The sequence below is a fragment of the Pagrus pagrus genome (assembly GCF_965226575.1).
Source record: "Pagrus pagrus genome assembly, chromosome: 1".
Classification (NCBI taxonomy): Eukaryota; Metazoa; Chordata; class Actinopteri; order Spariformes; family Sparidae; genus Pagrus; species Pagrus pagrus.
Genome location: NC_140185.1, coordinates 21,116,681 through 21,143,843, shown reverse-complemented (window position 1 = coordinate 21,143,843; position 27,163 = coordinate 21,116,681). Strand labels below are relative to the sequence as shown.

General features: G+C 42.0%; 1 protein-coding gene across 2 annotated transcripts in view; it reads left to right on the top strand.

The window, feature by feature from the left end:
• The window catches only part of fam189a1 (family with sequence similarity 189 member A1), a 91,450-nt gene that overhangs the window by 63,136 nt on the left and 1,151 nt on the right, over nucleotides 1-27,163 (top strand). The window contains exons 3-11 of one of the 2 annotated variants that reach the window (XM_084357204.1): nucleotides 5,281-5,391; nucleotides 9,474-9,605; nucleotides 16,286-16,393; nucleotides 18,871-19,031; nucleotides 21,106-21,241; nucleotides 23,030-23,108; nucleotides 23,434-24,201; nucleotides 25,128-25,199; nucleotides 25,624-25,931. In XM_084357204.1, the coding sequence (XP_084213330.1) occupies nucleotides 5,281-5,391; nucleotides 9,474-9,605; nucleotides 16,286-16,393; nucleotides 18,871-19,031; nucleotides 21,106-21,241; nucleotides 23,030-23,108; nucleotides 23,434-24,201; nucleotides 25,128-25,199; nucleotides 25,624-25,931 (1,875 nt within the window). Of the gene's footprint in view, nucleotides 1-5,280; nucleotides 5,392-9,440; nucleotides 9,606-16,285; nucleotides 16,394-18,870; nucleotides 19,032-21,105; nucleotides 21,242-23,029; nucleotides 23,109-23,433; nucleotides 24,202-25,127; nucleotides 25,200-25,623; nucleotides 25,932-27,163 lie in introns of both variants that reach the window. The other variant, XM_084357203.1, reaches the window with a different exon arrangement.

Below are 27,163 nucleotides of genomic sequence, written 5' to 3'. Positions count from 1 at the left end.
CCCCAAATTTGTCTGAAGGAGCCGTACGATCCATACAGCATACAACACCTATCATTAGGAATGTTTTTGGTCCTCATATCCGACAGATTTCCTGATTGTCACACATGCTAAAAATGCACCACATCCACTCTAGAAGTAGTGATGTTTATGTGCTGTCTATGCTGCATATCATGCTGCGGCTTGCACGTTCGATGCATCTTTGATAAGCCTTTACCCTGTTGCAATTTCATCGTCTGCTTTACTCAGAGGCAGATAATCAGGGGAACTAATACATACGTGAAGGTTGTTATGCACAAGGTTATTTTTATCCATCTGTATTTTACTGAGTGCCTGAGTTTGTGATGCTGACACCATCATAAAGTTTACTGTTAACACTGAATTAATGGACAAGGCTGCGTCGCATTGTGTTTTTGCTTTAAGCAGCTGAATGAATGAATGAATGTATCTTTTCTGCACATACACTTGAACTGTCATCCACAAATATATTATCACCATAAGACTAGCGGACATATTGAGTGGATTTGCATATTGTCAGATTTGCACCACGTATGATGCCTCCAGCACATGACATTTGTTTAATGTCTTGTTTTTGCCGACTACATGGCAGTTTCTGGCACATGTGTAAGCTTCAGACCAAATACTCCAAGTAAAATATTCATACATGTCTGCTTAAAACCACTGCAGAAACTGTCAGCTGATGATAAATGAGCCAGACTTCTGTTCTTATTTCTCTTTAATATCTTTGTATTTCTTATTAGTTGGCTTATAATGAAACAACTAAAGTCTGTTGCTGTCGGCAGCTGCATCTGTCCAGTTTCCCCACTAAGATGCTTATCTTATCTCCGATTCTCCGAATAAACAAAAGGTGATGAATGAGCTTGGTTTTTTGTTGTTTTTGTTGGTGGCAGCACAGACAGATGGGGAGAGCTTAACAAAAGAAAGATGTGTTTGAATTGCAGGCGTGCCGACATCTGTTTTTCTTGAGACTTTTTGTTTAGACAAATGTATTGAAAGTGAGCCGTGAATGTTGATGTTCAGAGTTTGTGTGAATCGTTGAATCGACATTGTTTTACAAAGATTTTCCAAATTCATTGAAACCAAAAAGAAAAGTTTGACAGATTACAGCTTTTTACATGAGATGACTGATACAGCTAGTAGCTGGTTAGCTCACCTGAGCTCAAAGACTGGAAACAGGGGGAACATTCAGCCTGGCTATTTCCAAAATTAACTAAATCCAACGCTCAAGCTCAGTACTTGAAACCAGTTCAGATACCTTGTTTGTTTAATAAGGCAAAGTGGTATAAATCCTCCAATCTAACTCGCTACCAGTGAGTAAAGGCTCATTTCCCAAAATTAATTGCCCGGTGGAGTTTGCCTGTAATCAAAGTTGACATTTGCTTTCATAGAAAATGCCATTATTCGAATCCTTGACACCTAAGAAGTATTTTAAATCCTGCATTGTTTACAACCCTGATTGCAAAGGGTCTTCGCTGTTCTCCTCAAAAGGCTGTAGGGAGGTAAATGTTCCCTGTCTACTGCTGCCAGCTGATTTTTAAATCCCCCGGCTGTGGGTCGACCACTTGACACGTCATCAGAACATCAAGCTCCTGCTCCGTGCCGCTGGCTTCTCCATTCACACAAGCCCTTTTCACACAGAGACTCTGCATTATCTCCGCAGCGACGGCTCGCCAATTCTCCGCATATGTTTGTTCACACAGAACCAAGCAGCTCCGGCGTAAAGTCGCACCAGTGTGTCAATTTATACAGCACTCAGGCGCTGCGGATCCAAAAGAGGCGTGGCGGTACACATCACGGCGTTGAGATCTGTGTGGTTTTTTTAACGTGTTTCCCCGGGTGTCCACCTGTTAATCTAAACATGTATCAGCTGACTGTTTATAATCATAAGGCTGCTGTTATTATGTGTTGTGATTGACACCATGCACCCTGGAAAGTGACAAAGTTACGTTTTCTGCTCTAAATTACATAATCTACTGCTGTAGTCCTGCACTGTCAGTTCAAAACACAGTCCGCCTGTCGAGTGTAACAGCTTGATCCAGGGTGTTGTGGTGGTGACAGGGCTCTGTAAAGATGGGGACACAACAGTTCTACCTCGTCAATGTCACCTCCCTGCGAGGGACATTAACCAGGAACAGCCTTAAATCCAAACTGGATCAGCAAGACTTGTATCCTGACTCCTGCTGCTCATAAACCAAACCCAATGCTGATTAAGTTATTTCTGCCACAGGCAATATGTGTCATGTGAAACCAGCCAGAAAATATTGCCCCTATAGCGCTACTAGTGGTCAAAAACGCCACAGGGCACCTTTAATATTACAACCCCGTACATGCAGCCCACCTCTTCGGGGCACACAAGAACAAAATTCTCCCCAGTCTGGTTTTTGTACTGTATACTATATGGTTCATCCAAAATTCATCCATTTTCTCTGCAGTTTGAAGAGGTACTGAGGCTGGATGAATAATAGGAAGAGGCAAAGCTAAAGCCAAATGTTTTCCACCTCAGTGACAGTTATGGAGAATTACAGTGATCCACCTGAACCTTGGGTCTGCTATTGTAATCTATGAGTGTTTGTCATGGAGATGAATGCTGATTGTATTGTCCTCCACAGTGAGCGCTAAACGATGTGATGATGACATGCAGCGTAAATCTGCCTCGGCTGTTATAGCGACAGAGTGGCGTCACGTGCGTGGCTTTTCGTGTGTGTGTGTGTGTGTTTTCCTCTTTGACATGCAGAGGGCAGCGCAGCAGTAATTAATGACTAGCTGCTAAATGGTGCTATGTGATCCTACATGGTAATGAGAAGGCATTGGTGCGGGGCCAGCCGTGACAATCAGCTCAGCAGGGAGAAAGCGTAGGGGACATCCGGCTTAACGCGGGCCTGAGGAGGACTGTTTGGGTATCAAGAGAATTATTGTGTGACTGTTTCACCGTTGGTCTATAAAAACACAATTTAGTCAGAGTGTCTCTCTGAGTCAGCAGGCTAGCGGGGGCATCATCTCTGTTGTTTCATGGCTGTACACTTTTTATTGTAGCTGTAGTTTAGGGTAATTGGAAGATCTGACACAGATTTATGTGAGACTTATGCAAATTCACACGCGAGAAAAAAATTAAATATCCCTTTAAAGCGGTGTGATATCATGGCAGAGCTCTCCGGCAGTCGCTGGAGCTGTGATGAAGTGAGATTGTTTTCTGCAGCTGGTTATTGTTTGAGATGCAGCATTGTGTCCGACCGGCTCATCTGGCAGAGAGGCTTCATTAAAATACGACTTATGGTCTTCGTGTCAGGGAAGCTTTTACTGTCATTGGTTTGTGCATTACAATATCCTCGCAGTGATAGTGATTGTGAGGGCATCATTTGTGTAACACGCTCCCGAAGAACTAATGAAGATGCTTTCGGCTTGTACTCTTCAGCAGAGCAGCACTCTGAAAATGTTAACTAATGCTGACACACGGTGTAATCAATCGATGTTATTACAAAGTTGTGTTGCCCTCACTTCACATTGAAGTGCACTCAGATTTGGTTGTTTCTTCCTGCAAGAAAAGAAATAAATTCAAGTTGGCCGTAGAAACTTGTCTGAACAAGTGTAAAGAGATCTTTAAAGAGGAATGTCGAAACACTGTCTTGAACTGCGATCAGCCCTCTCACCCGTAACTCATTTTGTGATGCAGTTTGAGAAAACGGGTGAATTTTTTGTAAAATCCTGCCAAATTAATCTATTTCTGGATCATGTGTTTCTGGACGTCATCTGTCATTGGTCAATGGGAAACATGAGGCAGGAAACATCTTCAGGCTTTTGAATATCTGTACTCGTAGTACATTAATACACAGGTCCTTCTCTTAATGAGTGTTGTTGAACTTGGACTTATGTCCCTTATACATTTTTGCTAAAATAATAATTTCATGATGTTCCCGCAGTTTCGTCTGTGGCCACTATATGAAACCACTGAGTTGTCTTCCCGGATGCTTGATTACATTCTCATGCAGCGGATCAACCAGAGAAGCAGACGGCTCATATCACATTCAAATGAAATGCTAATTAATCAGATCTACACGTCTTCACCCCCAATGCACCATGGGACTACAGTCTTGTTCTGTCTGTCTCGCTGTCTATCTCCTCTCCTCCTCTGTCAATGTCTATTAATGACTGTCTCGTTCCCCTTTTTTCTTGCCTTCATTTGTTGTCTGCATTTTTACTGTTTTCTTCTGCATTTCCTCGCTGCCATCCGAGCAGGTGCTCCTCAGGCTCGCCCATCAGCCTCTCAATCTTTCAATTTTCTGCCATGGTGAAAAGCACTTAAACTTATCGCTCCATCTGTTTATTACATGCCACCTCCACTACCTTCTCCACCCCCTTTTCCTTCTCTCCTCCTCTCCATCTGTGTATTTGTGTTCTCAACAACCTTTATATCCGTCAAACTCCGCCTGCTAGTGCCCTTTATGTCCTCTACCAACACCCCCCTGGGGTTTTTCTTTAACACTTTATGAATGCAAACTTTGAAAATAGGCTATTACTGTGGTTCTTAATTAAATGGAGCCATTATGAGCTTGTGAAACTCGTTAAGTTTCCACAAAACCAGGAGTGAGTTCAGAAAATGCTGGCGACTGGTTTGCAGCTTCCTGGAAGGCTGGTTGTCCGTTTGAAATTCTATTTAAACTCTTTCTGTTACGCTTGACCTGTAAATGAAAGTACTGGAAATGGTAGCCATATTTCTGCTAACGGGATTGATATCCACGGGGCTGTCAGCTAGAAAAGAAAAAGACTCCTTTTCCCTGAGGAGAAGGGGGCTAAGGGAATATCTGGAGTGAAAGTGTATTAGGCCTAACCTGCCAGCTCTCTCAGCTTGAAGCAGAGAGAAATATTAGTCTCTGTTGAGACGAGTGTGTGTTCACGTGTGTGTTTCATACTGACTGAAAGACTTTAGCTGCTGTTCAGATGTCGAGGAAGATAGAAACTGTTCACCACGGGTGGGGAGTTTCCCTCCATCAGTATGTAGTTACTTGTGTCATCGGGTGAAAAGCTTCTGTGTAATTATGATTTCTCTCTCCTTCACACTCTGGAGGTCTGAGGAGAAACGGGTTATTGATTCCTCTTGACATCAGCGCTAATTTCCTCTTTGGTGATCTGTTGAAATCACTTTGAGTGACGAGTCATTAGCAAAGTACGCCCTGCCTCTGGTAATACAGCTGCTTTCAAAGATGTAAGAGTTGAAGCGGCTACATTTTCTCATGATCTCGTCCTTTTTCTTCTTCTCTGCCACAGATCACATTCTTCATGCTCCTGTCTGCGGTGTGTGTGATGCTCAACCTGGCGGGCTCCATCCTCTCCTGCCAGAACGCTCAGCTAGTCAACTCCCTCGAAGACTGTCAGCTGGTGAGACCAACACATGCACTCTCCACCCCTGTGCTGCACAGTCGAAAAAGCATGGACGAAACGATGCCAATCTAAAGTCTCTCAGGCTGTCTTTTTTTTGAGAACTTTTCCTGTATCTCTCTGGCAGCGCAGTTGGTCGAAGTACAAAGGGTTTCTTGAATTGAATGTCTGAACCTGATGGATGCAATATGCCTCAGAAAACACACCCTTCTTCCCAGGAATAACTCAACGCCACACAGACTCTTCCCAGTCACATTATTGACTTTCCATGGTGCAGATTTACTTAAAGCTTGGAGCTAGCCAGTGCCTACCTCATAATGACAACAAAATCCATTAAGATCAGCTTTTATACATTTCACTGAACATTACCAAGGTGTCCCATCAACTGCCACTCCCATATACCAGTTATAGTATGTATCTGATATCACCGTGAAGCTATGTTAAGACAGCAGGCAAATTTGTATCTCAAATCAGGCAGAGTGTCCTCACTATTATTTGCAAGTGATCAGAACGGATTTTTGGGTCTAGACATCACCAACATATCTGCATGGGTTGCTGTGGTACTGACATAGGCATCAGTAATCCTGTATGCTGGTGATGTAAGTTTCCAATCAGCCTCCTCGCTCTCCAAACGTTCACGCTGTCAAGTCGCAGAGCAGACAGTTTATTTCAGCGTGACCCCACAGGTCTCTCTGGATTTGATGTTGTGTGTCGCGCTGCAAGTGACGCACTGACGCTGGAGCACTCTGGAGCAAGCTGCTGTAGCTGAGAGGGTCACATGCAGGACTCTCAGTCAGGAGATGGTGGTTTGAATCCTGTTTGCAACATTTTATTTTCAATTAACTTTAATCGTAAAATAACTTTACACTCAGTTCACATATTCTTTTCCCGTGTCTTTACAGTTTTCCGGTGGTGTTTGGTTAGCTTTTGGGAGCTACAATAATTGGATGGATTCAGAAACATGGTTTGGGTTAAAACGACTCTTTCACACCATTAGACATGTACTTTTTTCCCTGAGTCGCAAAGCTATATCAGATGATGCTTCCCATTACTTATGAAGAGTTCATTTTCAAACACGTAAAACCAAACTTACCTCAAAACCAGTTTGACTGATATTCCCTCAAGTGCAAAAAAGAAATGAATTGGGAAAATAAATCAAAATGGTTGTTTTTACAAACTAGTCCTTCATATATAATGAATAATATATATTAAAAAAATCCTTTATGTTGAAAATATGTGGACGTACAGTCCAAAAAATCTGCAACAAAAAATTTTTTTCCCGGTAATATTGTTTTTGATGGCATGTCTGAGCAGCCTAACACGATATGTATCATATCGGTAACAGATCATCAGTTACTCATGAAATGAGTCATAAGACCGTAAACAAAGACGAAAACAGCCAAAGGTCTGAAGTGTTTGTGGTTAATGAGTCGGATCACTTCAGAAACTTGTGTTGAATTGTTGTTGCAGTTTGGTTTAACTGTGAAGCCAGCAACTTTGAAGTCAGTGAGTAATAGGCATGTGCTCATTATTGTCTGCATGCGAGTCCACATTTAAATTCATGAAGGTCGGCACATGTCAGACAGCACTTCTGTTCTGAGCAGCCTGTAGAACTGAGTCAACATCAAAAAGTAAACTGAACTATTTGTCTGTTGGTGACTAATGGCTCATGATTATCACATCCATCTCTGCCAGAATCAAAGATAGCTAAAACACAGATAAACAACTTTGAAAGAGTACTTGAGCTCCACTCGATGATGTTTGGAGACTCAAAAGAGACGGTTTTAAAAAGAAGAAGCGTGGTCAAAATCATCCATCATCAAAGCAGCAGAGACCGAGACTTCGACTGATGCAGCTTTCACACGTACAGGCTCATTAAAGGGGCCGGTTTATTTCAGAAGAAGTGCTTGTTTGATGGGCGAAACTGCTTGTTCGATGTCTGAATGCAGGGGGAGGCTGCGTTCAAACACTTCGGTAACTTTCTGGAACAATTTGACATTCACAGCGACTTCACAGAACGACTGGGCGGTTGTGCTGAGGTGAGAGAGTTAGCAGGGTTTGAACCTCTCTATCAAGCTTTTTATTTATTCTTTACTCTTTCTGTCACTTTGCTTGTAGAATCAAGTGCAACGCCCTGGAAAGTGCTTCAAACGCCTTCATCCCGATATTTATAAGATATTAAATCTCGCCCCTCTGATGTGATTTGAAACAACTATAAACACTTTCACCTTTCTTTTCTCACATGAAACGACCGTTACTTTGAAGTACTCTTTCATCGTTGAGTGGAGTAGAAAACAACCATGTGCTTTGATTTCACAAGGTTATAATAGCCGGCGCAAATGTCAGAGACATTTACAGGTACATAAAGTTTAACCTTTCTTAACTTCACATTGTACCGCAGGGCAACTTTTGAGTTTTTGAGTAATTGTTTTTTGAGGTTCAATTCATGATGAATGGGAACATGTCACAGTGTCCTTATGTGTAAACTTTGTCCCCTCAGTTACAAAATGCAACCAATGCCTTTTTCCTTGTAAATGCCCCTGTATTTCAAACATTATAACCCTAATTTGAGACACATTTTAAATAAGACCTGTTAAGCTTTTTCCTTTTTTCCTTTCCTTCAGTGTGTTTTATATTCTTGTTCATGCAAAAGGTCTTGAAAGTTAGAAAGCCCAAGCTCGGTGCCAATGGGAGCTCCTCTCTCCCACAGAAAACACTGCTCCAGAAACGCCTCGTTAGTAGTCCCGCCTTTAATTGTGTGACCTTGTGACATCACCATGTCACACGTTTGCATAATTTATGTCTGTATTCACGGTAGACGTGAAGCTAACTGGAGGCTAAAAACACAACAGAGCTGATGGGAGACACGGTGAGCGGCTCAGGCGTGTGTGAGCTGACCAATCAGAGCCGACCCAGGTACTCTGGAGGGGGGCCTTAAGGAGACAGGAGCTAAAACAGAGCGTTTCAGACAGAGGGGGAATACAGTGCTGCAGCACAGGACAGTATGAGAAAACGGATGTCTTTTTTATGCATTTAAGCATGTAAACCTGTTGTACTAGTAACCCAAAATAGAATTAGGAACCTGAAAATGAGCATAATATGTTTCCTTTAACTCTTCTAGCCAAAATCAATATAACTCCTGATGACACGAGGGTTGTTGTCTTAGACGTAACAGAGCTCCTCTCGACCGAAAAGGACATTACGCAACTGTTTTCACAAGTTGAGTTGATGCAATTGTGGAACTCATTGCTCTAACTGAAGCTTGAAACTGTTTTTCTCAAGTGCTTTCCATGAGATAGTTACATGCTCTCTACACTGGCATTTTCAGCAGCAGTATTAACATCCTGAAAAATAGGAGAATCCAGCACACTTCAAAAATAAGTGTATTAAGCGTTTCCTCCTTGCAGCTGGTGATCAGAGGTAGTTGGACACAGAACACTCGGTCTTCACATTTTCATAATGAGATGCTAAGCTGATTTTTTAAGCTGAATTTATATTGCCAGAGGTTTCTATCTTTTTCATGACTGAAGAAGTCCCTTGTGATTCATCCAGTACCCAACCCACTAACCCGAACACTTCCACATTAGAAGCAGCTTTTCTCCCCACGCACGTGGGACCAGCCGAGCAGACCAACTTGCTTTATGCGGCTCCCCAGAGAGCCTCCCCCAGTCGTGACTGAAACGTTGGCGTTCCTCATCTCCTCTCCCCAATGTAATTAACCCATACTTGTTGGGTTCATGTCCTGCTTTCTCTCAATCTGGGACACATAGCAGAGGTATACTCTACCTCGATCCCTCCCTTGGAAGCTCCTCATGTCTCACAGCCTCTCTTCTTTTGTTGTACACTTACCATCAGCCATGTACATCTATTCGAATGTAACTCCTCACCGTGTCTCTTAAAAATATAGTTTACGTCAGCAATAAATGTTTCTATTTAGGACAATGCATCAGTACACCAAGCTCAGGTCTGATCTGTGCGTGTGTCTTTGTGTCTGTGTGTGTGCGTGATGTGCGTGTGTTTTTTTTGTGTACGTGGCGTGCATGCATGAGTGTGGATGTGTGTTCCCCCCTCCTCCCCCCCAGCTCAAGTTTGACAGCGATGGAGTGTGTGTGTGCTGTGAGCTCCAACAGCAGAGTTCGAGCTGCAACAACCTGGGAGAGACGCTGAAACTGAACCCACTGAGGGACTGCAACACCATACGCCTCCGTCTCAAGGTGAGTGGGAGGAAGCATGTATTTGTGTTTTGAGGATAGAAGTTGGACTTAAGTTCAGGCTGCAGCTAAATTGGAATAATTTGTCAGATCCAGTCTTCAGAACTCTGACTTCTGTTACTGGTAGATGGTGCGACGTGGTGACCCATATGTTCTGATCCCGAGAAAACAGCAGAGATGCCTCCTCTTGCTTTTTAGATCGCAGCAATATTTCATCGCTGTTCAAAAAGTTTCTGTTGTGGTAGACGTTGACTCATGCAGCCATGTTTCATGCTGCCGTCACTGCTGGTTTTAAACTCGCTCGCCAAGCGTGTGTTTCAAATCCATTAGAGAGCCAAGACTGAGAGACAACTTCAGAATATTAGTTAACACAATTTACTGGCAGATTTTAACTTTCTGTCTTCTTAAACAAGCTACAGGCATGGCTCTACCTTAATTGGTCGGTGGACCCACTTCTTTGGTCCCTACTGAAATATCTCAACAAGTATTAGATTGCCATCAAATTTTGTACAGACATATGAAAAGTCCAATGACTTTGGTTATCCCCTTACTTTGTCTTCAGCCCTACCATGAAGCTGACTGCTGTTTCTCTGTTAAATATCTCAAAAACTATATGGTGGATTGTCGTGAACATTGGGGCCGACACTCATGTCAAACATGGGCAAGTTTGCTAAGTTGGCCTGTATTTCTACGTTTGTATCTTGAAAACTATAAAACCATTTAACTATAATGATTTTTCTCTACTGGAAATGACATCCAATATAGCCATCAGCAAGTAGAGATGGTGTGTTTTCTTACCGGAAACTTTCAGCTCCCTGGCAGCCAGCACCTTATTGAAGGTTTAGTAGCAACAGGAGATGAACTAGATATCTCATTTCAACCTCATGCATCAACTCTTCCTCATCCACGATGCTCTTTCAACTCGAGTGAAAGTAATGAAAATCGAAATAAGGTGGCACGCTCAAAACAGTGCTTCGTGCCGCGCTGCATCGCTCGCAGCCAGTTAGGATAATCCAACAGGAAACAATGAAATCAAGCTGATTTTTTGCAGTTAAAACACGGTGTCTGGATGAATTTCATCTCGTCATAAGGTCAAATTCTACGTTTGTCCAATTACGAGCAAACACCTACAAAACATGGCATTCCCTCGACCCCCAGCTGCGCTTTGTTTATAGTACTAATTAGCAAATGTTAGCATCCTGTTAGGAGTTGGGCTCAAACAAAGGTCACCTTGAAAGCCTTTTATTTGGTCAATCTACAGATTAACATGGAAACCATGAGCTAATCATGGGGTGCGTGTAAAAGTGGATATGTGGATAACTGGAGTGTCCGCGGTGTGTGGTGTGATGAGAGAGAGAACCAAAGCATGGTCAGCAGCCATCTTAACACAGATGAGCCAGACAGTACAGGTGTGCCACATCTCCTCTGGTGACCCTGGTCTTCACTCCGCCTGTAGGCATCCTCGGACATAACCTGACACAACCTGACATGAGTAAAAAAGACACACACCACTCAAACAGAGGACAAAGTAGATGGTTAACATAGTAAACACTGTACCTGCTTCACATCAGCATGTCAGATTTGTCGTCCTGACGTGCCTACAGCCTCAGAGAGCTGCTAGCACGGCTACAGACTCGAGCAGACTAGTCCTCTATCATCTCCAACAAGAATGAAAACCATTAACTTGAGTAACAGTCAGCAGTCATTAAAGAATAATTATCTTTAAATTGCTAAAATCATCACGTCTAAACTGATGTCGCCCGGTTTCCTCTCTCGCTGTGTAACATAACCCATGTGAGAACAGTCAAACGACGCAGAAAACACAGAAAAAAAAGAGAAAGTGTTCGGTCTCAGATTAATTGGGCAGGAAGTGCAGAATGGCAACAGCATTTGTCTTTCCCCAAGAGGCAGACCTCTTAGTATGCAGTGTGTATCTAGCCCGGGCTGGCTGTAGTTTGCGAGTGCATGATCTCCGTAGATTATCTTGACTCAGAGTGTCAGCAGGAATGATGTACAGCCTGTGCTACTGTGCCTTTATTGGATAACGACAATCATATCCATTCATTTTATGTCCCTGATTGATTATAAAACATTGATAACCAAATAAAAGACTTCGCCGGATGAAGCATGCTCATGAAAGGAGGAAAGATCAAGCACATTTGTCATTTTGATCATGGCTCATTAAAAGAGATATGGGAATTGGTGCTGTAAACCTTTATTAAGAGCCAAAGTGGTCAGATGTGTTGAATTATGTCTAAGAGGAAGCTGTCACGCCCGGGTCTCCAGAGTCCTCGGCCATTTCAGATGGCTGTTAGGCTGTCGCTGGTCCTAATGAACTCATGATGCAGCGGCACATATAACGTCTCCATCGCTGAAGCACCAGACGCAGTAATAGACCACCTCGAGATCTTATTCACACTTTTAGGTAAAAAGTTTTGTTTTTAGCAAGCAATCAGCTCTTTCCTGGTTGCCGCCGATGTGTGCCTTCACTCCTTGCAGACACATTTAATTTCCATCCCGTTTCTCTCTTCATTTCAATGCGCACTGCCTGGGGGTGTAAACTATCACTGAGAGGGAAGATTCAGATAATTTGCGATTTCCTGTATAACCTTGCTGTGTAACTCACTAACCTGATTGGCTTGAGGCGAGGTATCTTCTGGAGGTTAAATATCTGGTGAACAGGCATGTTAAACAGTTTCCTTGGAGGTGTTATTACATTTCTTCTTGCCTGATTTATTATGTCATTATGTACGTCGTCGTCACGAGGGAAATCAGAGAAATGCACCGTCTCACATCTGCACGACAGATGCATTCCCGTAACAGTAGTGAGCTCAGATGAAGCCATCATAAATACTTCTTGTCTCACTTTCAGTTTGACTTTGTGAACAGTTGCACACAGGTTGGTTTCTGTGTACTGCTGTGTGCAGTAATCTCAGACTTAACTCAGGAATGAGTCCTCACACTCTAACCTGCACAGCTGGATGGATAAATGATCGACTGTGAGCAAATTTCAGCCAGGCAGCTCCCATGGAAAGTATTCATTATGTGTATGTAGTAAATGCACAGCGTTGATGTTTGGAGTCTAGTTCCTGATTTCTTCACTCCATCTAGTCACTTGTTATAAATCAATCGCTCCCTGTAGTTTTTGTGGAGTGTTTGGCATGTTTTGCTCCATCATCCCACATCAGAAGCTGTTCTGCCGATTGATTTTATTGAATTTGTGTGAAAAAATGTCTCACTGGTTGTTCAGCCTTGAGAATCTCTGATTCCCTCCATTTCACTGCATTTTCTGCTTATTTTTCTCCTCTGCCTCGTCCACACAGACTGACAATATCTGTCAACAGCGAAGCAAGGACACACAAATAAATAATAGATAAGTTAAATTTTCAATGTCATTTCATGACAATACTGTGCTTATATTTAAGACAGGTTAAGGCAGAGAAACCACTTGGTTAGGGTGAGGAAAAGATCATTTTTTGGCTTATCTGGCTGGAAAATGTCCCAACATCTCGTTAAAAATATTGACGTTTGCTGCCACAACCATGGCTGGAAAATGTCCGGTATCCCATTTAAAATGTCCGGCAGTTTCATGCTTACAAATGATGAAGCACAGCGGTCTCTCGCTTGGCAGCTATCTCGCCATCACCATCTCCTCCTCCTGCTGACTTCAGAGTCAGTCTATACACATGCAATCTGAACGTGATGTGACGTGTTGTGTAGAGATACACAGATGAAATGTACAAATTTAACATATCCGTGGTTCACAGAAACAAACAATGCCAGCATTGTACTGTGCTTGATCCACCTGGACATCAGAACAACATTTTTCCAGCTCCAGGCTGTGAAGAAAAAGCATCATTTTTGCATATACTGTGATTGGACTATTTAAGTTCTGTAGGTATTAAGTGAAATTGTATGTATCAGAAAAACTTTTCCTTTACTCTTCATTTAATGCTTTATAGGGAGTGGCATCACAGAGCTACAACATCTGCTGCTTCCTGTCATTGGAAGTGAGAAAATCTCTGAAGGGCTTTGCCAACAGTCTGTGCTGACCCCCTCGAAACTGCCGCAGGGCTTCCTGAGGGAAGTTTTGGCTTTTCTGTCAGATGCTGTAAAGAGCTGCTTGGGGATGCCAAAGAGAGCGGAGATGAGTACAGAGACCTGCACCGAGACTATCAACAGAAACTCAGGAGGAAAAAAAAGGGTGCTGCCCTCTGCTTCTCTGAGCCTGTCGTACTTTAAGAAGCTGGAAGGAGCAGCTAGTGTGCAGTTTGTAGAACTTCACGGTTCGAGAGGCCAATTAAATCCTTTGCCCAGAGTGTTACACAATCTGCCTCTTTCAGGTTGTGGTCCGACTTGGCAGCAGGTGTCACTTCCCCGCCTGGTGCCACTATACTGTAGCATTCTTAACAGCAAAGGAGGAGTCATATAACAGGTACTTGACGTAATGTTGACCATTTTTCAAAGCACGACAGAGAATTTGAGTTTTATCACTTTGTTTCTCTTATCTTTAAGGCTTAACTGCGGTATAAAAAATGACTTGCAGAGGCCTGGGACTTTGGGTGAGGTATTTCATTACAGTTAACATCATAACTGCTTTTATTGGGACATTATGAATCTTTTATTGTGATCAACGTTATGTTGTAATTGCCTGGTAGTAAACGTGTCTGCGCATATTGATTTGTCCATGTTGGATTTCTATTCTTAAGTAGATTTCAAGCTCCCACTCGTCAGTTTCACCAAAGGCAATGATTTGATTTTATCAATATAAACCTGGCAATCAAGTGGCATAACTCTTCTCCAGCAGAAGATGATTCATTCCCTTCATTTTCCCCAGATGTTGTGTCTTTACTATACTGCAATTCCCACTAAGCTAAAAGTAGTTACAATCTCCTTTCACTACTTCTTTTTAATGGCTGGTTGTGATTTTCTGTTTAAAAATGTCCCCCAGACTTTCCTCCTACACAAAACATGTTCCAAAACCGTTCGCTTCCAAGGCAAACATGTATTAGATGTATTTTATAATTGGCACTGCTCTACTTCAGCTTCACTGGTTCCAACTCATCTCTTCTTTAACTTCCAGCTCACACAGACTTGATCTCTGGCAGCTAGTTACTGGACATCAAACATGTTTGAAAAACAGCTGCAGGGCTGAACGTCTCAGATGCCAACTTGATCCATTTTATGTATCACAGACTTCAAAAGGAATGGAAGTGCGTAATGGGATCTGGTTGGCAAAAAAAAAGTCAGCGCTTGCTTCGCATGAGGCTTCTGTATAAAGTCAACAAGTCTGACAACAACCTGCTTCCTGGTTGATCTGCGAGGGAGCGGCGGCTGTCTTCTCCGCAGATGATCAGCAGACTAATACAAGTGGGGTTTTGTAATGTCGCTGGTAATCATGTGCCTCCTGAATCTGGTGAATAATCTGTGCGACAGGCTGGAAAACACTTGGTGTGGCAACTGGGGAGCTTCATTCATGAGCCTGTGTCCACAAAACAAAAAAGAGGTGCGGTGAGGTTTTGATTCCTCGGCTGAAAGCCTCTCCTGTTCGTGTCTTTGAGGAACATTTCACAGATATTTTGGGGGGGCAGCGTATTTTTCAGCCAGCACTGTGAATGCTGGTGTCATTTTGTTTTTGAGCGCCTGTGAGCGTGTATAGTAGTTTTCTGTTTTGTAGATGGAGAATTTGGGAGGCGATTTGTTTCACTTCCTTATGTTTTGCCGTTTTGTGCCGTTTTTTGACAGTCTCACGCTCTTTGATAACAATAGTTATGAAATGAAAACAAAAAGAAACCGATGAACTTTATAAAGAAAATGAACAGCATATATGTTGTGATTATGTTCAAACATCAGAAGCCACTTTCTCACCAGATTAGCTGTGGTTCTTGGGCTGATTTTCGTTCAGATGATGGCTACGGTCACACATACGCCAATATTCGCCTCAACATTTGAATCCCGTGATTCACACCAGAACAGTGTTGTGGTATCACTGATCCTGTGCTCTTCTTCAGGACATTAATTCATCTAATACCGTAGCTTCATTTGTTAGATCACACAAAACTCTCACTTAAAGATGAGAAGAATAGCCCAAACAGCAGCATTGATGGGACTGCAGTCATCAGTCTTTTCTCTGATTCAGGACGCTTGGCTTGTATTTCACCAGCATGCACATTTATTTCTGCTGACAGATTCAATACCGGCTCGTCCTCTCTCTCTGTTCACTGCATTGCCAGAGTGTGAATGTGTATACAGTGTGCCAGTGCTAAACCTTGGATGTTTATGAGGTTGTTTGCTGGGCTTGCACAGACATAATATTTCTTTTTATCAGCATTTAACCTTTTCAAATGTATTGTAGAAATGTTACCACTGCAGACTCTTCTGGGTGGAGGTATCTGTAGAAGTGTCTCACTGCAGTAACATCCTGCCGTGCTCTGCTAAACTTGGTTACCTTACCGGTGACGTCAGCGCTGTTTGTGTCGCCTTCTTTTCTTTCTTTGTTTTCTCCTCTTTTTGTTCTTATAACACTCATCTTTAATGATCATAATATGAACTCTCCTCTCCTCCTCTGTCCTCTCCTCACCTTTTCTCCCCACCTTTGTCATTTTCTCATATTCTTCCTCCTCCTTCCATCTTTTGTTCCCCGCTCCTCTAACAGTCTCCCCCTCTCCCCCTCTCTCCTTTAGGAGTTGCTGTTCAGCGTGTGTGCCCTTAACGTCATCTCCACCATTGTGTGTGCTCTGGCCACTGCCATGTGCTGTATGCAGATGGTCTCAACTGATGTGCTGCAGATGGTGAGCGCGATGGAACAACAATAACTGACTTTATTTGCTTTTCAGTGACCAAAAAACCCAATTTCTCAGTCTGAAATGACTACCATCGGGTTAGATAAAGACCTGCTGCTCAGGAATTATGTGCCAACCTTTACCCGGTCTGAGATAGAGGAGAATAATGTTTGTATTTTTGGTTGAATCATCCTGCTTTGTAAACACACACAGTGAAGGTCAATTGCCACAGGACCTCTCCCCGTCTTCTGCTTCTCAAAAATATGTTGGATTTGAAGAAAACAGCTTCACATCTCATTGGAGTTTTTCCTCAAAGATACACCATCCTCAGCCTGACCCGCTTTTGTCTCCTTATGTGGAACAATGAGACTATTACCAACAGCTAAATGCTTTCAGTCATGAGGGAAATTAACATGGCCAGGCTCCCTCTGTGTTTCACACCAACAATAGTTATTTCATGCCTCTAAACACATCAACAACTGGAAAGGTATGGAGCAATACTGCCAACACGATGCCAGATAGGAAATAGCTTTGCAGTAATACTTGATGCAGGAAGCATTTACACATTTTATGGACTGTGCTGTGAGTGGTGTGCTTGATGAAACAAGTCTGGATATTAAAACTGGCGCTCTGGGCTGAATGCGAAGCTTGGTTTGAGAACAGGTTACAGTGGCAGGACCTCAGCAGTAATTCATTTTGTTGCAAGTGGAATAAATTAAGTTGAACGCAGAGTGAAAATAGAAATATTACTTTAGTTTCATCTCCACTGAGTCATGAGTCAACAAAGTTTCACTCGTAAATCCAAGATGACCAGATGACTGCTGCAGATGATGATATGAGCTTTGGCTTTTCTTAACTCTCTTATATTTGAGTCAACTGGAAAAGTTCAACTTCTGAACCCTTTCATGCATCTTTTCCACGGCAGTGGAAAGACATTTAGAAGTCATTTTTAAACATTTAAGCTGGAGCACCAGGTCCCACCCGCCAGGTGGGGGAAGCTAAAGCCATGTTCTGGCATCAAATTCAAAATGGCAGAGAAAAGAGGAGATGCTTCTTCAAGTACCTCTGGAATAACTGTTAAATCCTCTTATTCTGAGAAAACCAGTCAGTTAAAATGTATTTCCAAACTAAATAAGATATTAGAAATACCCTGTCTACTCCAGTGGACCTTTAATCAATCAATCAAACTTTATTTATATAGCACCGTTCAAATAAATCAAAATGCTTTTCAAAGTGTTTTTTAAGTGATTGAAAAAAGATGTGATAATAAGAAAAGACTAATGCACACCAACTGCAATAAAATGTGCCATTAATACTAAACAATAAAAACAAATAATGCTGCAGGGCATCTTCAGATCCACCTCATTTTGTATGTTTTATTTAAAAGCATGATATAATTTACTCTTGAATAGTTTTAACTAAATAGCAATAATAAAGTTGTACAAGAAAAACATTATTAAAATCCACATAAAGGTATTTCTAACATCTCATTCAGTTGATCATGAATGAAAAAGGAGATACCATGCCAGTGTTGTGTTCCAACTGCCCCGGTTAGCAGACAAAAAAAGTCAATACAGCCTATGTTTAAACAGCAGTAACTACATAAATGAACACTGCTCTGACCTCTGGGACAGGACCATAAGAGTTAGATGATTAAGAAAGCAAAAATAAGTTCATCTGAAGCCGTTTGAATTATACTGCAGTTAGATATGACACATCATTCTCAGGTTGGCATTAGGACTTAATTCACAGTGGTCCCTGCTTCAGTGGCCCACTTTCAGATTATCAGATATTATTCTCGGACTATCTCACTGTCTGGACCTGTAGATATAAATGCTCTTAATTTTTGGAATTGGGGGCAGGTGTATAGCACCTTTTAACAAAAAGGTAATTCAACGTGCTCGACTTTATTAAGATAAACAGATAGAAAAGACAACATAAAAAGACACATGTAGGATTTTATAAAGGGTGGAAGAACACAGGACATGAAAATATGTTGAAAAAGAATGAGAGAAATCAAACAGAACGAAATAAAAGGACAAAAGCACTGTGTCTTATCTCCAGCAGCTTCATATAGTTTCAGAGAGTGGCCTCGTTTCCCATTTACCACACGGGGTGTTAACCTTTTATTTAGCTCAGTAAATTTAGCCAAGTCAATAGCAGCCGTGGCAGCCTGGAGATTAAAAAGCAGGCTGGCTGGGACTGGAAAGTTGTCCCACTTAGAAAAGTCTGAGTGAGGAAAGCCTTGAAGAACTACTGGACGAGGTACCTCTGAGCAAGGCACTCGACCCGCCGCAGCGAAGCCTCTTCAGTGACCAACAGCACTGATATGAATACATGTTACAGCTTGAAATAACAGCCTAGAGGTGTTCTGAGAAGACTAAATTTGCTCGGGCACGTCTCCCTGGGTAAATTATGATGAATAAACAGCTACACACCGCGTGTACTAACGGCCTGATAACGACTGTGTTTGTGCTGTGTTTCAGTTTATGCCGCACAGAGCGCGAGCCCTAAATGCTGACTGCATGACCCCCCATGGCACCATCCTCCACCAAACACTGGACTTTGATGAGTTTATCCCTCCCATCCCCCCACCGCCGTACTACCCCCCAGAGTACACCTGCACCCCCTCAATGGATGGACAGAGGTGAGAGGCACAACACTTAACTCATCAGCATCACATCTTTGCTCACCGCTACTAATGCATCATCTGGGATATGTGGATACTTTCAGGGAATACACGAGAGACAGTGTTATTCGCTAATTTGCTAAAGAAATATATAGTTACAGATTAAAATACCTTGTATTGTAGCCCAAAAGACTTTGGAAATCCACTATTTGATGAATTTTTAATGACATTTCAGAGGAAAAGCCACAACTTTTGTTGTTGCTGCTTATTACAGTATAATGCAAAATGATACAGTTCAGCTCTGTTGTCTAGCATGTTGTATATTCAGCCTGTTATCAAGCTTGTAATTCCCCTATAGTCTCTTCAGGCTGCTCTATGTGCCTTTATGCTGTCGTCACTGTTGCTGCTGTCACAATAATGCTGGCAAGTTATTATCAATAATTAAATCAGGGCCATTGTAGTTTTTATTAATGCTGTTATGATAACAGTAATGATATATTATTATTGCTGTTATTTATTTTATTATTATTCTTATTGTATCTTCGGCTAATGTCCTTTCCTCTCTTGTGTTTGTCGTCTCCTCTTGTTTCATTTTTGTTTTCTTCTGTGTGCTGTAAAGCACTTTGGATCGATTGTTTTATAAATAAAGTTGAGTTGAGTATATTTTCATGTCGAAGGATAAGTTGACGCAAAAATGATAATTCGGTCATTATATCACTCCCATGCCGATGGAAAGTCAGGTCATTTTCGTAGTCAAGAAAACTTTTCTGGAGCTTCGCAGCAGAACAGCGTTGCAGCATGCTCCTGAACAACAATTATAATAATGACTGAATTTTTATTTTTGGCTGAACATGTCCTTTAATGACTAATGATGATGAATATCTGTGAGCACAGCCAAGCAACTATCAACAATCAATTATATGCAAACTGCAGTGCAAGAAAATCATAATATTGATCATGTTAAGTGAAGTTTGGTGAGTGCGAGACAGATCAAAGCGCTACATGTTCTCCTTAAAACTACATTGTATCTGATATTTTTATTTTTGTTAAATACATTTAGGGAACTTACTGAAAGATCGGTGACCTACCTCACAGTTTTCTGCAATATGTTTTAAAAATAGAAGTCTGCCGGTAGCTGCAAGAGATCAGTAGATCGGGATGCTGTGCCTGCCTCCGTGCCGTCTCCTTGAACTGCACATATTCCTGCAATTGGGATGAGTGGGAACTGACAGTCAGACTTGAGCTTGTATTCCAGCTTTTAGAGGCGCATCGACCAAAGAAAAGAAACAAGACTTGGAGGAGCTGAAAGTATGAGGACTGTTGAGGATGTTTTTATTCGATCCTTCAACCAGATGTTGAATATACTGATGCCAAAAGTAACATTCGCATCCAAAGACAAATCCACATCCATCATACTAAGCAGTAGTGGCATGTGTCTGTTTGACTGTGACCATCACATGTGGTATTATCATCGACGGTCAGCTCAGAGCTTTTCCCTTTCGTTAAGCAGCTGTGGCAGCCCTGTTCTCAGCTGCTGTGAAAAGATCGGCTGACCCCTCCCTCATCGCTCCCTCCATTTTCTTGCCAGAGAGAGTGCTGCTGATTTAGCCATTTGGCAGGAAGCCACATCTGTTTGTCAATTACGCCATAAATATATACAAGGCAGAGGAAGCATTTATGGCGTCCACGCCCGGGGCCAGGGATGTGTCATGACATCATCATGCCTCGGATGATTGGTGGAAACTCTCAGGCTGTATTTCATGCTCCGCCACTTTAGAGGAGAATGGGGTTGTAATTAAAAGATATGACCGCACGCATGGCTGCTTATTCTTAATTGGCACCATATGAAACAGTGGAGGTGCACGTGGAATAACACTCTACTCATACATATCGTCTGGAGTGGAGTGTCGGAGACAAGACGATACTTTTCATGCCTTCTTTCCTAATGTTATTAAAGGAAAATATATTGTATTTTTGACTCAGATATGATGGAGTCTGTGACTGGCTCAGTGGAGTATCCGCTTTTTCTATTAGATGTTTGGATTTTTTTGTTTTTTGATTCATTGAAACTTGTATGTTATGTCCCTGACAGAGGCCTGCACCTGGACTTCCCCCATTCTCCCTTCAGTGCCATCTATGGGGTACCCATCAACAGCCCGGGGACTCTGTACCCGACTGACCTGCCTCCTCCGTATGAGTCTGTGGTGGGTCAGACTCCTGCCAGCCAGGTGAGAAGAATCAGCGGGATCTGACTTTAAAACAACAGTTTCCACATGCCTTCTCTATGGACATCTGGGCGTTGACATTACATTAATTTCTTGAGACAGGAAGAGAGCAGGTCATACATAGATTTTATGATTATGTGCAGTAGAAGTAATAATACTAAGAGTCTACAACCATGCCAGCAGCTTTTGTTGTGGTGATTTTCCTTCTTCCTTTGATCGGCCTTCAGTAACTTTAAATAAATAACCACTGTGGAAGCCCTGAGCAGCTTTCAGCAGCAGACTCTTACACCCACTGCGTAAGAAGGAGCGCTACCGCAGATCATTTATCCCCACAGCCATCAGACTGTTCAACTCAAGCACTACATGAACAGTCACTTTCCACCCACTTGTTTGCTTTTGTAAATATCTTATTGTTTTTTTGTAGATATCTTGTTTTTTCTATTTAAAATTTAACATTTCTATGCATATTTTTCTGATTCTACTTGTACTGTTGTAACGTGTGAATCTCCCCGTTGTGGGTTAAATAAAGACAATCTTAGATTATCTTATCTTATCTAACAAGCTCGTAGGAACCAAACTGACCACGTCATCAAGTAGTTTATTATTGGGAATGCAGAAAAGTGCAGGAACATTTTACAGGTCCACAAATTTCCTGGTAAATATATCAAATAATTAACACATTTTTAAATGTCAATGTCAATATTGAGCTCAAAATTAACAACAGCTTATTGGAAAATAGCAGAATATTATTATTTAATAATGTTGGGGTTATTTTCAATAAATGTTGAGGTGATTATTGTGGTCATTGGGGGGTAATGTTTAGTTTTGCAGGTATTTGGTCACAAATCAAAGCAATGGAGAAGTTTTGATGAGATGGCCTTAAAAACAGGTGATTTTAAGGTTAAGCCCGAGTTACTTTAAAGTCTTAAATGTGAAGATTATATTATAGACCACAGGTTTTCAAATTAAACCAACTGTACCCATTTGTCAGAAGTTCCTCTCTAAGCGGTTTGCATTTCTTTTCACCTGTGTCAAAAGGGAATTGCTTCCGTGTTTGATGCTGTTTTTGTGTCTTTATGTTGAGATGTTGCGTCCAAAAGGCAAAAAAAAAAAAAATCACAGCAGCATCGTCAGACTCACTGTGGCGGTCTCCCTTTACTGTCACGTCGAGCTGATCGGAGCTTTTTTCTCAGGCTAAGGCTTCGCTGCATCTCTTTGTTCAAAGCTAAAAATAACTTTATAATGTGCAAGCAAATCCTTTTATCTTCCGTTATATTCTCAGCATCATTTAACACCTTGGGCTTTTCATCCATTATTTCCATTATACATGTTAAATCCATAGTCTTCTTTATATCCACTCTGAACAGCGACCTTCAGATTGCAAACAGCTGAAGGTTTTCTCACTAATTGATTAGCAGCTGTAAATAACATGATGGAAGCCGGCATTGATCGATGGACTGGCTGAGAGAACAGTCAGAGGCCTGAAGAAACTCAGCCGGCGACCCTGCACGATGTGATATGAACATGTATATACCTTTAAAAGCACATTAGTAGCTCAAATTACCGTTCTTAGTCACCTTTAAATTATTGTTTTCTCCTCCCCTACACCTGCCGTTCAAGCTGAGAGATGTTTATGAGCGTGTTGTGGTCTTATAGAGCCCTCTACAGACCAAACTGTGGTGTTGAAGGATTAGAGGCACACAGCAGCTTTAATGCAGCACTTCTTTAACTGCTTAATTCGCCTTATTCAAACAGTCCTCTACCCCTCTGCTAATACTTGTCTCTTTACAGGTCACCACCAGCATAGAGCAACAGGCCACTGAGTCCAGTCTGTGTGAGAGAAACACTACTGCAGGACTCAGCACTCAGGGTAAAGATAATCGGAGCGAGAGCTGCAACGATCGATTAGTTAGTTTTCATTAAACACTGGCAGAAACATAAAGAGATGTCCTGCCTTTTTTCTGTTTTATATCGTATTAAACTGAAAATCTTTTGGTTTTAGACTGTCACGTCATGACTTTAGACAAAACATGACATTTAAAGACTTTACTCTTAATTTTAAAAATTGGATAGACAATTTGTAATATTTTCTGACCAATGATAAAACGATAAAACTGGAAGATTCGTCGATAATGAAAGTAATTTTAAGTTGTAGCCGTGGCATCCTTCTGATGATACTCTTTCCCTATTGTCAGCCTCAGTGGACAGTGCGTCACTGATGGTGTCCGAGGTGGCTGATCAGGACCAGACTTGCTCCTCAGAGGACTTGTGCTCCCTGGAGGTCCAGGGCTCTGACTCCTCTCCCTATGGCACGCCCCACACAGCCCCCATCGATGGAAGCTGCACCAGCCTGGAACTTTGTACACGCCGCCGTGGCCTGCCTAACACTGACGCTCGGCCCAGTGATACAGGATACAGCGAGTCCTCGCACACCCAGGAGTCTCTGGAACGCTCTCCGGACTGGTCCTCAGAAAACTATAGCAATCTGGACCAGGAGGACTCCACGGACAACATACATCCATGCGAGGAACTCAGGGCTTCGATGCACATATGTGACGAGCTCGCATCAGCCAAACATTTACCAGAGGAGCCGCCTAAAGCAGCAACACACTCCCTCATTAAGGCACGAATGATGAGCCGGAAGCTCACTCTCCCAGTCACTCTCCCCCCGCCGCCTCAGCCTTGCTCCCCCACCTCTGTGGCCTCCTCTGGTGGAACTTCAGCCATCAGCCCTTTGGCTCCTTCTCCTTCCCCTTCCCCTCCCAGCAGGCCACGCGGCCCCAGGCTGTGCTTCAGCGTTTGGTCACCCTCCTCCGCATCGCATCCCACCTCTACCTCAGCCCAAAGTGGCTGCTCGCCCTCAGAAAGGCCACGGGGCCTCCGAGCAGCCAGGAGGTACCGCAAACTGGCACGCATTGTCCGCTCCACCAGTGACCCGATCTCCTGCTCCTCTACGACAGGAAGTGAGTGTTACACAAGACTTGTACTGCCACTTAAACACTAGGGGTGTCATAATTTCTAAATCAAAAATAATAAAAATTAGCATTTAGTCTTAGCTATCTAAATCAAAAGCAGGGTTGGCGATTCTCCTAGTTTTTTTTCTCTCCACTCCTATTTGCGTGCATCTGGTGTGGGATGTGTGGATTTTGCAGGTGAGGCAACTCGAGCTATGTGATATTGTTATTACATCTTAAATACATTACCTCAATTTGACCAAATGGCCTTAATGTGGTACATTCCCCCGAAATATAGAGGTTGTGTCACACCCACCATGCTACCATGAAGCCTATCTTTTTAAAGAGTAATTTGAATATAACAGTTTTCAGTGCATAAAACCAATGAGCTGCCGATCTTTACAAAGTGATAGTCGAACAACGGCAGAGACATCAGTGCTGAAAACAGCTGTTTAAATAGAAAACTGAATCAAGTTGTGACCTTAACATTCAAAGTCAAATTGAATTGTGGATTTGGAGAATCGTGACACCCTTATGAAATACTCTTGAGTGTTCAGCCTTTTAGAGTTTAACTTTTTAAAGCACAAGGTCCAAACATCCTTTGCTTCCAGATTCTTCAATTTTTAACATAACTAAAAAGTGATGGGGACAAAAGCAGTCGCTTTACAAAGAAATGTTGGAGACATGTCCCCAGCGTCCCCGCGTAAATGACACCTATGATAATATGACTTCTGTAAACACGACTCTGAGATGGAAAATGTGTGCTATTTCTGACATTTTATGCACTAAACAAGAGAAAATAATCCACAGGTTTACTGATAATGAAGTTGATTACTGGCAGCCTTACAGCCTTTCATTTTCAATAAGCAGTGGATCAATAACCAGCCTGTGTCTTCTTTGTTGCTCCACACTAAGTTTCTTGTCTCCCTCTACAGGAGAACATTTAAGCTGCGCCTCTGCAAACAACACTGCTGCTGCAGATTCGACTCATACATCACCAGAGCAAGGTACTTGTAAAGAAACTGAATTCATGTAATGCTGGATATCTACTGTAAACAGCATTCACCATTGTGTTTTGTAAAACCATTAGGCCTGAAGGACAAAATGTAAATCTGGCAGCGCTAATTTAACAACAACAAGGTTATTGAAACAAATGTTTTTTTGTTAGTTAAAAAGCTCTCTATATTTGGTGACTTTTCTTTCTTTTTTTTAAAAATAAACTGGAGGATTATTGTTTAAGAATATTCTTATACATCATAAACTAAATTAAAATTCAAATCCCCACTGAGCCCATTGGATTATCTCAAAAACTGCATTGTCACAACGCTGGAAACTAAAAAGTTGTAAGCCAATTTTAACTGAGCTGAAGATGAGAACGTATTTTCATAACTCAATGTGTTTTCACAATCCTTCTCTGCTTTCTCTCCTCAGAGCCAACAGACGTAGTTGGAGCTAAGCCCAGTCACATATCTGTCAGGAAGCAGCAAAAGGAGGGCAGAAAAGTTGACATCCACCTGAAACCCCGAGCCCTGCACACACACTCCAATGAACGCCCGCACTCCCTGGCTGACCTCAAGATGTACAAAGACACCAAAATATTGGTGGCGAAATTCCTGGAGCATTCGAGCTGCAGTCTACCTCCTGAAGTCCAGCAGGTTGTCAACAACATCAAGTGTGTCATCAAGTCGGATGAGAAACACATGGAGGAGGCCATTTTTAGTGCCAACGTCATAGATCAGGTAACTCAATGAGACTAAGAGCAGTTTGTTGGACTATTTCTGGTTTTATTGGTGAGCATCAAGTAAAGACTAAAAGTAGATATCAGGCTCACAGCCCTGTGAGGCAGTTATGCTCATTATACAACAGAAAACAAACATGTTAGATGGAAGAAAACAGAGCGACAACTTTGCTGTTAAACTTTAAACCATTAGTGAGATGGAAAGGGTGAGAGTGGTGGCATCTATAAAAAGCCATGTTGCTACCTAAATCAAAATGGTTTATACTCGCTAACACTTTGAACGTACAGAGTTATGATAGTTTTGTACTTTTCACTCTTTATATTTTTATGTAGTTTTATTTTTTTGTTTTTGCACCTGCTCTTAGTTTTTATAGTTCAATTTTAGTATAGCCTCCACTTACTTTGAATGCAGCAGAAGCTCGGTCTGTGGGGACTTAGGACGTGAGGGTGGCTGGTTCAAGACCAGTCAATACCGACATGGATTAGTAGCTGGACAGCGCACTGCCAAGGTGCCCTTGGGCAAGGCACTAAACCTCTAACGGCTCAGGGTGCCTTGCTACATAGCAGCCCCCTCACTCTGACATCTATCAATACATTAATGCATGTGCGTAAAATAACCCGAAGAGGATTAATAAAATATGTCTTCTTCTTTTTCTTCTCATGAAGTGAGTTAGCCTCAAAACCACAGTTGTCAATGACAGTTCATTATTTTTACGAACTCATATGTAGACAATGCATTTTACAAGTTATCTCTCATTCATATTCACACATGCACACATGATTAAAGGGTAACACCACCAATTTAACACATAAAGGTGTGTTTACTTAGGGAATACTTTTCCATATGTGAAAAAGCAGTGCAAACCCTTTTGTGGCTCCAGAAGAAGCTGAATATGATCTAAAATTGCTTCCATTGGCTAAGTTGCATTGTGGGTAATATAGGCACCAAGTTTTCATAAAGAAGAAGAATGTGTGGAGTAAAAAAGTTGGTATCTCTGGTTCTGCTGTGTTGATTTTGATAATTTGTTTTTAACTCCCCTTAGTGAATTCAACATGTTACAGGAGTGCAATGCTAGAACAGTGGACTGCTTTTCAAAACCTGGCGCCTACATTACCCACAATGCAACTTAGCTTGTCTCTCATCACTGGAGGCAGTTTATCAGATTACATGCAGCTTTTTCTAGACCAACAGAAAGCTTTATACTGCTTTTTTCACTTCTACAGCAGTACTCC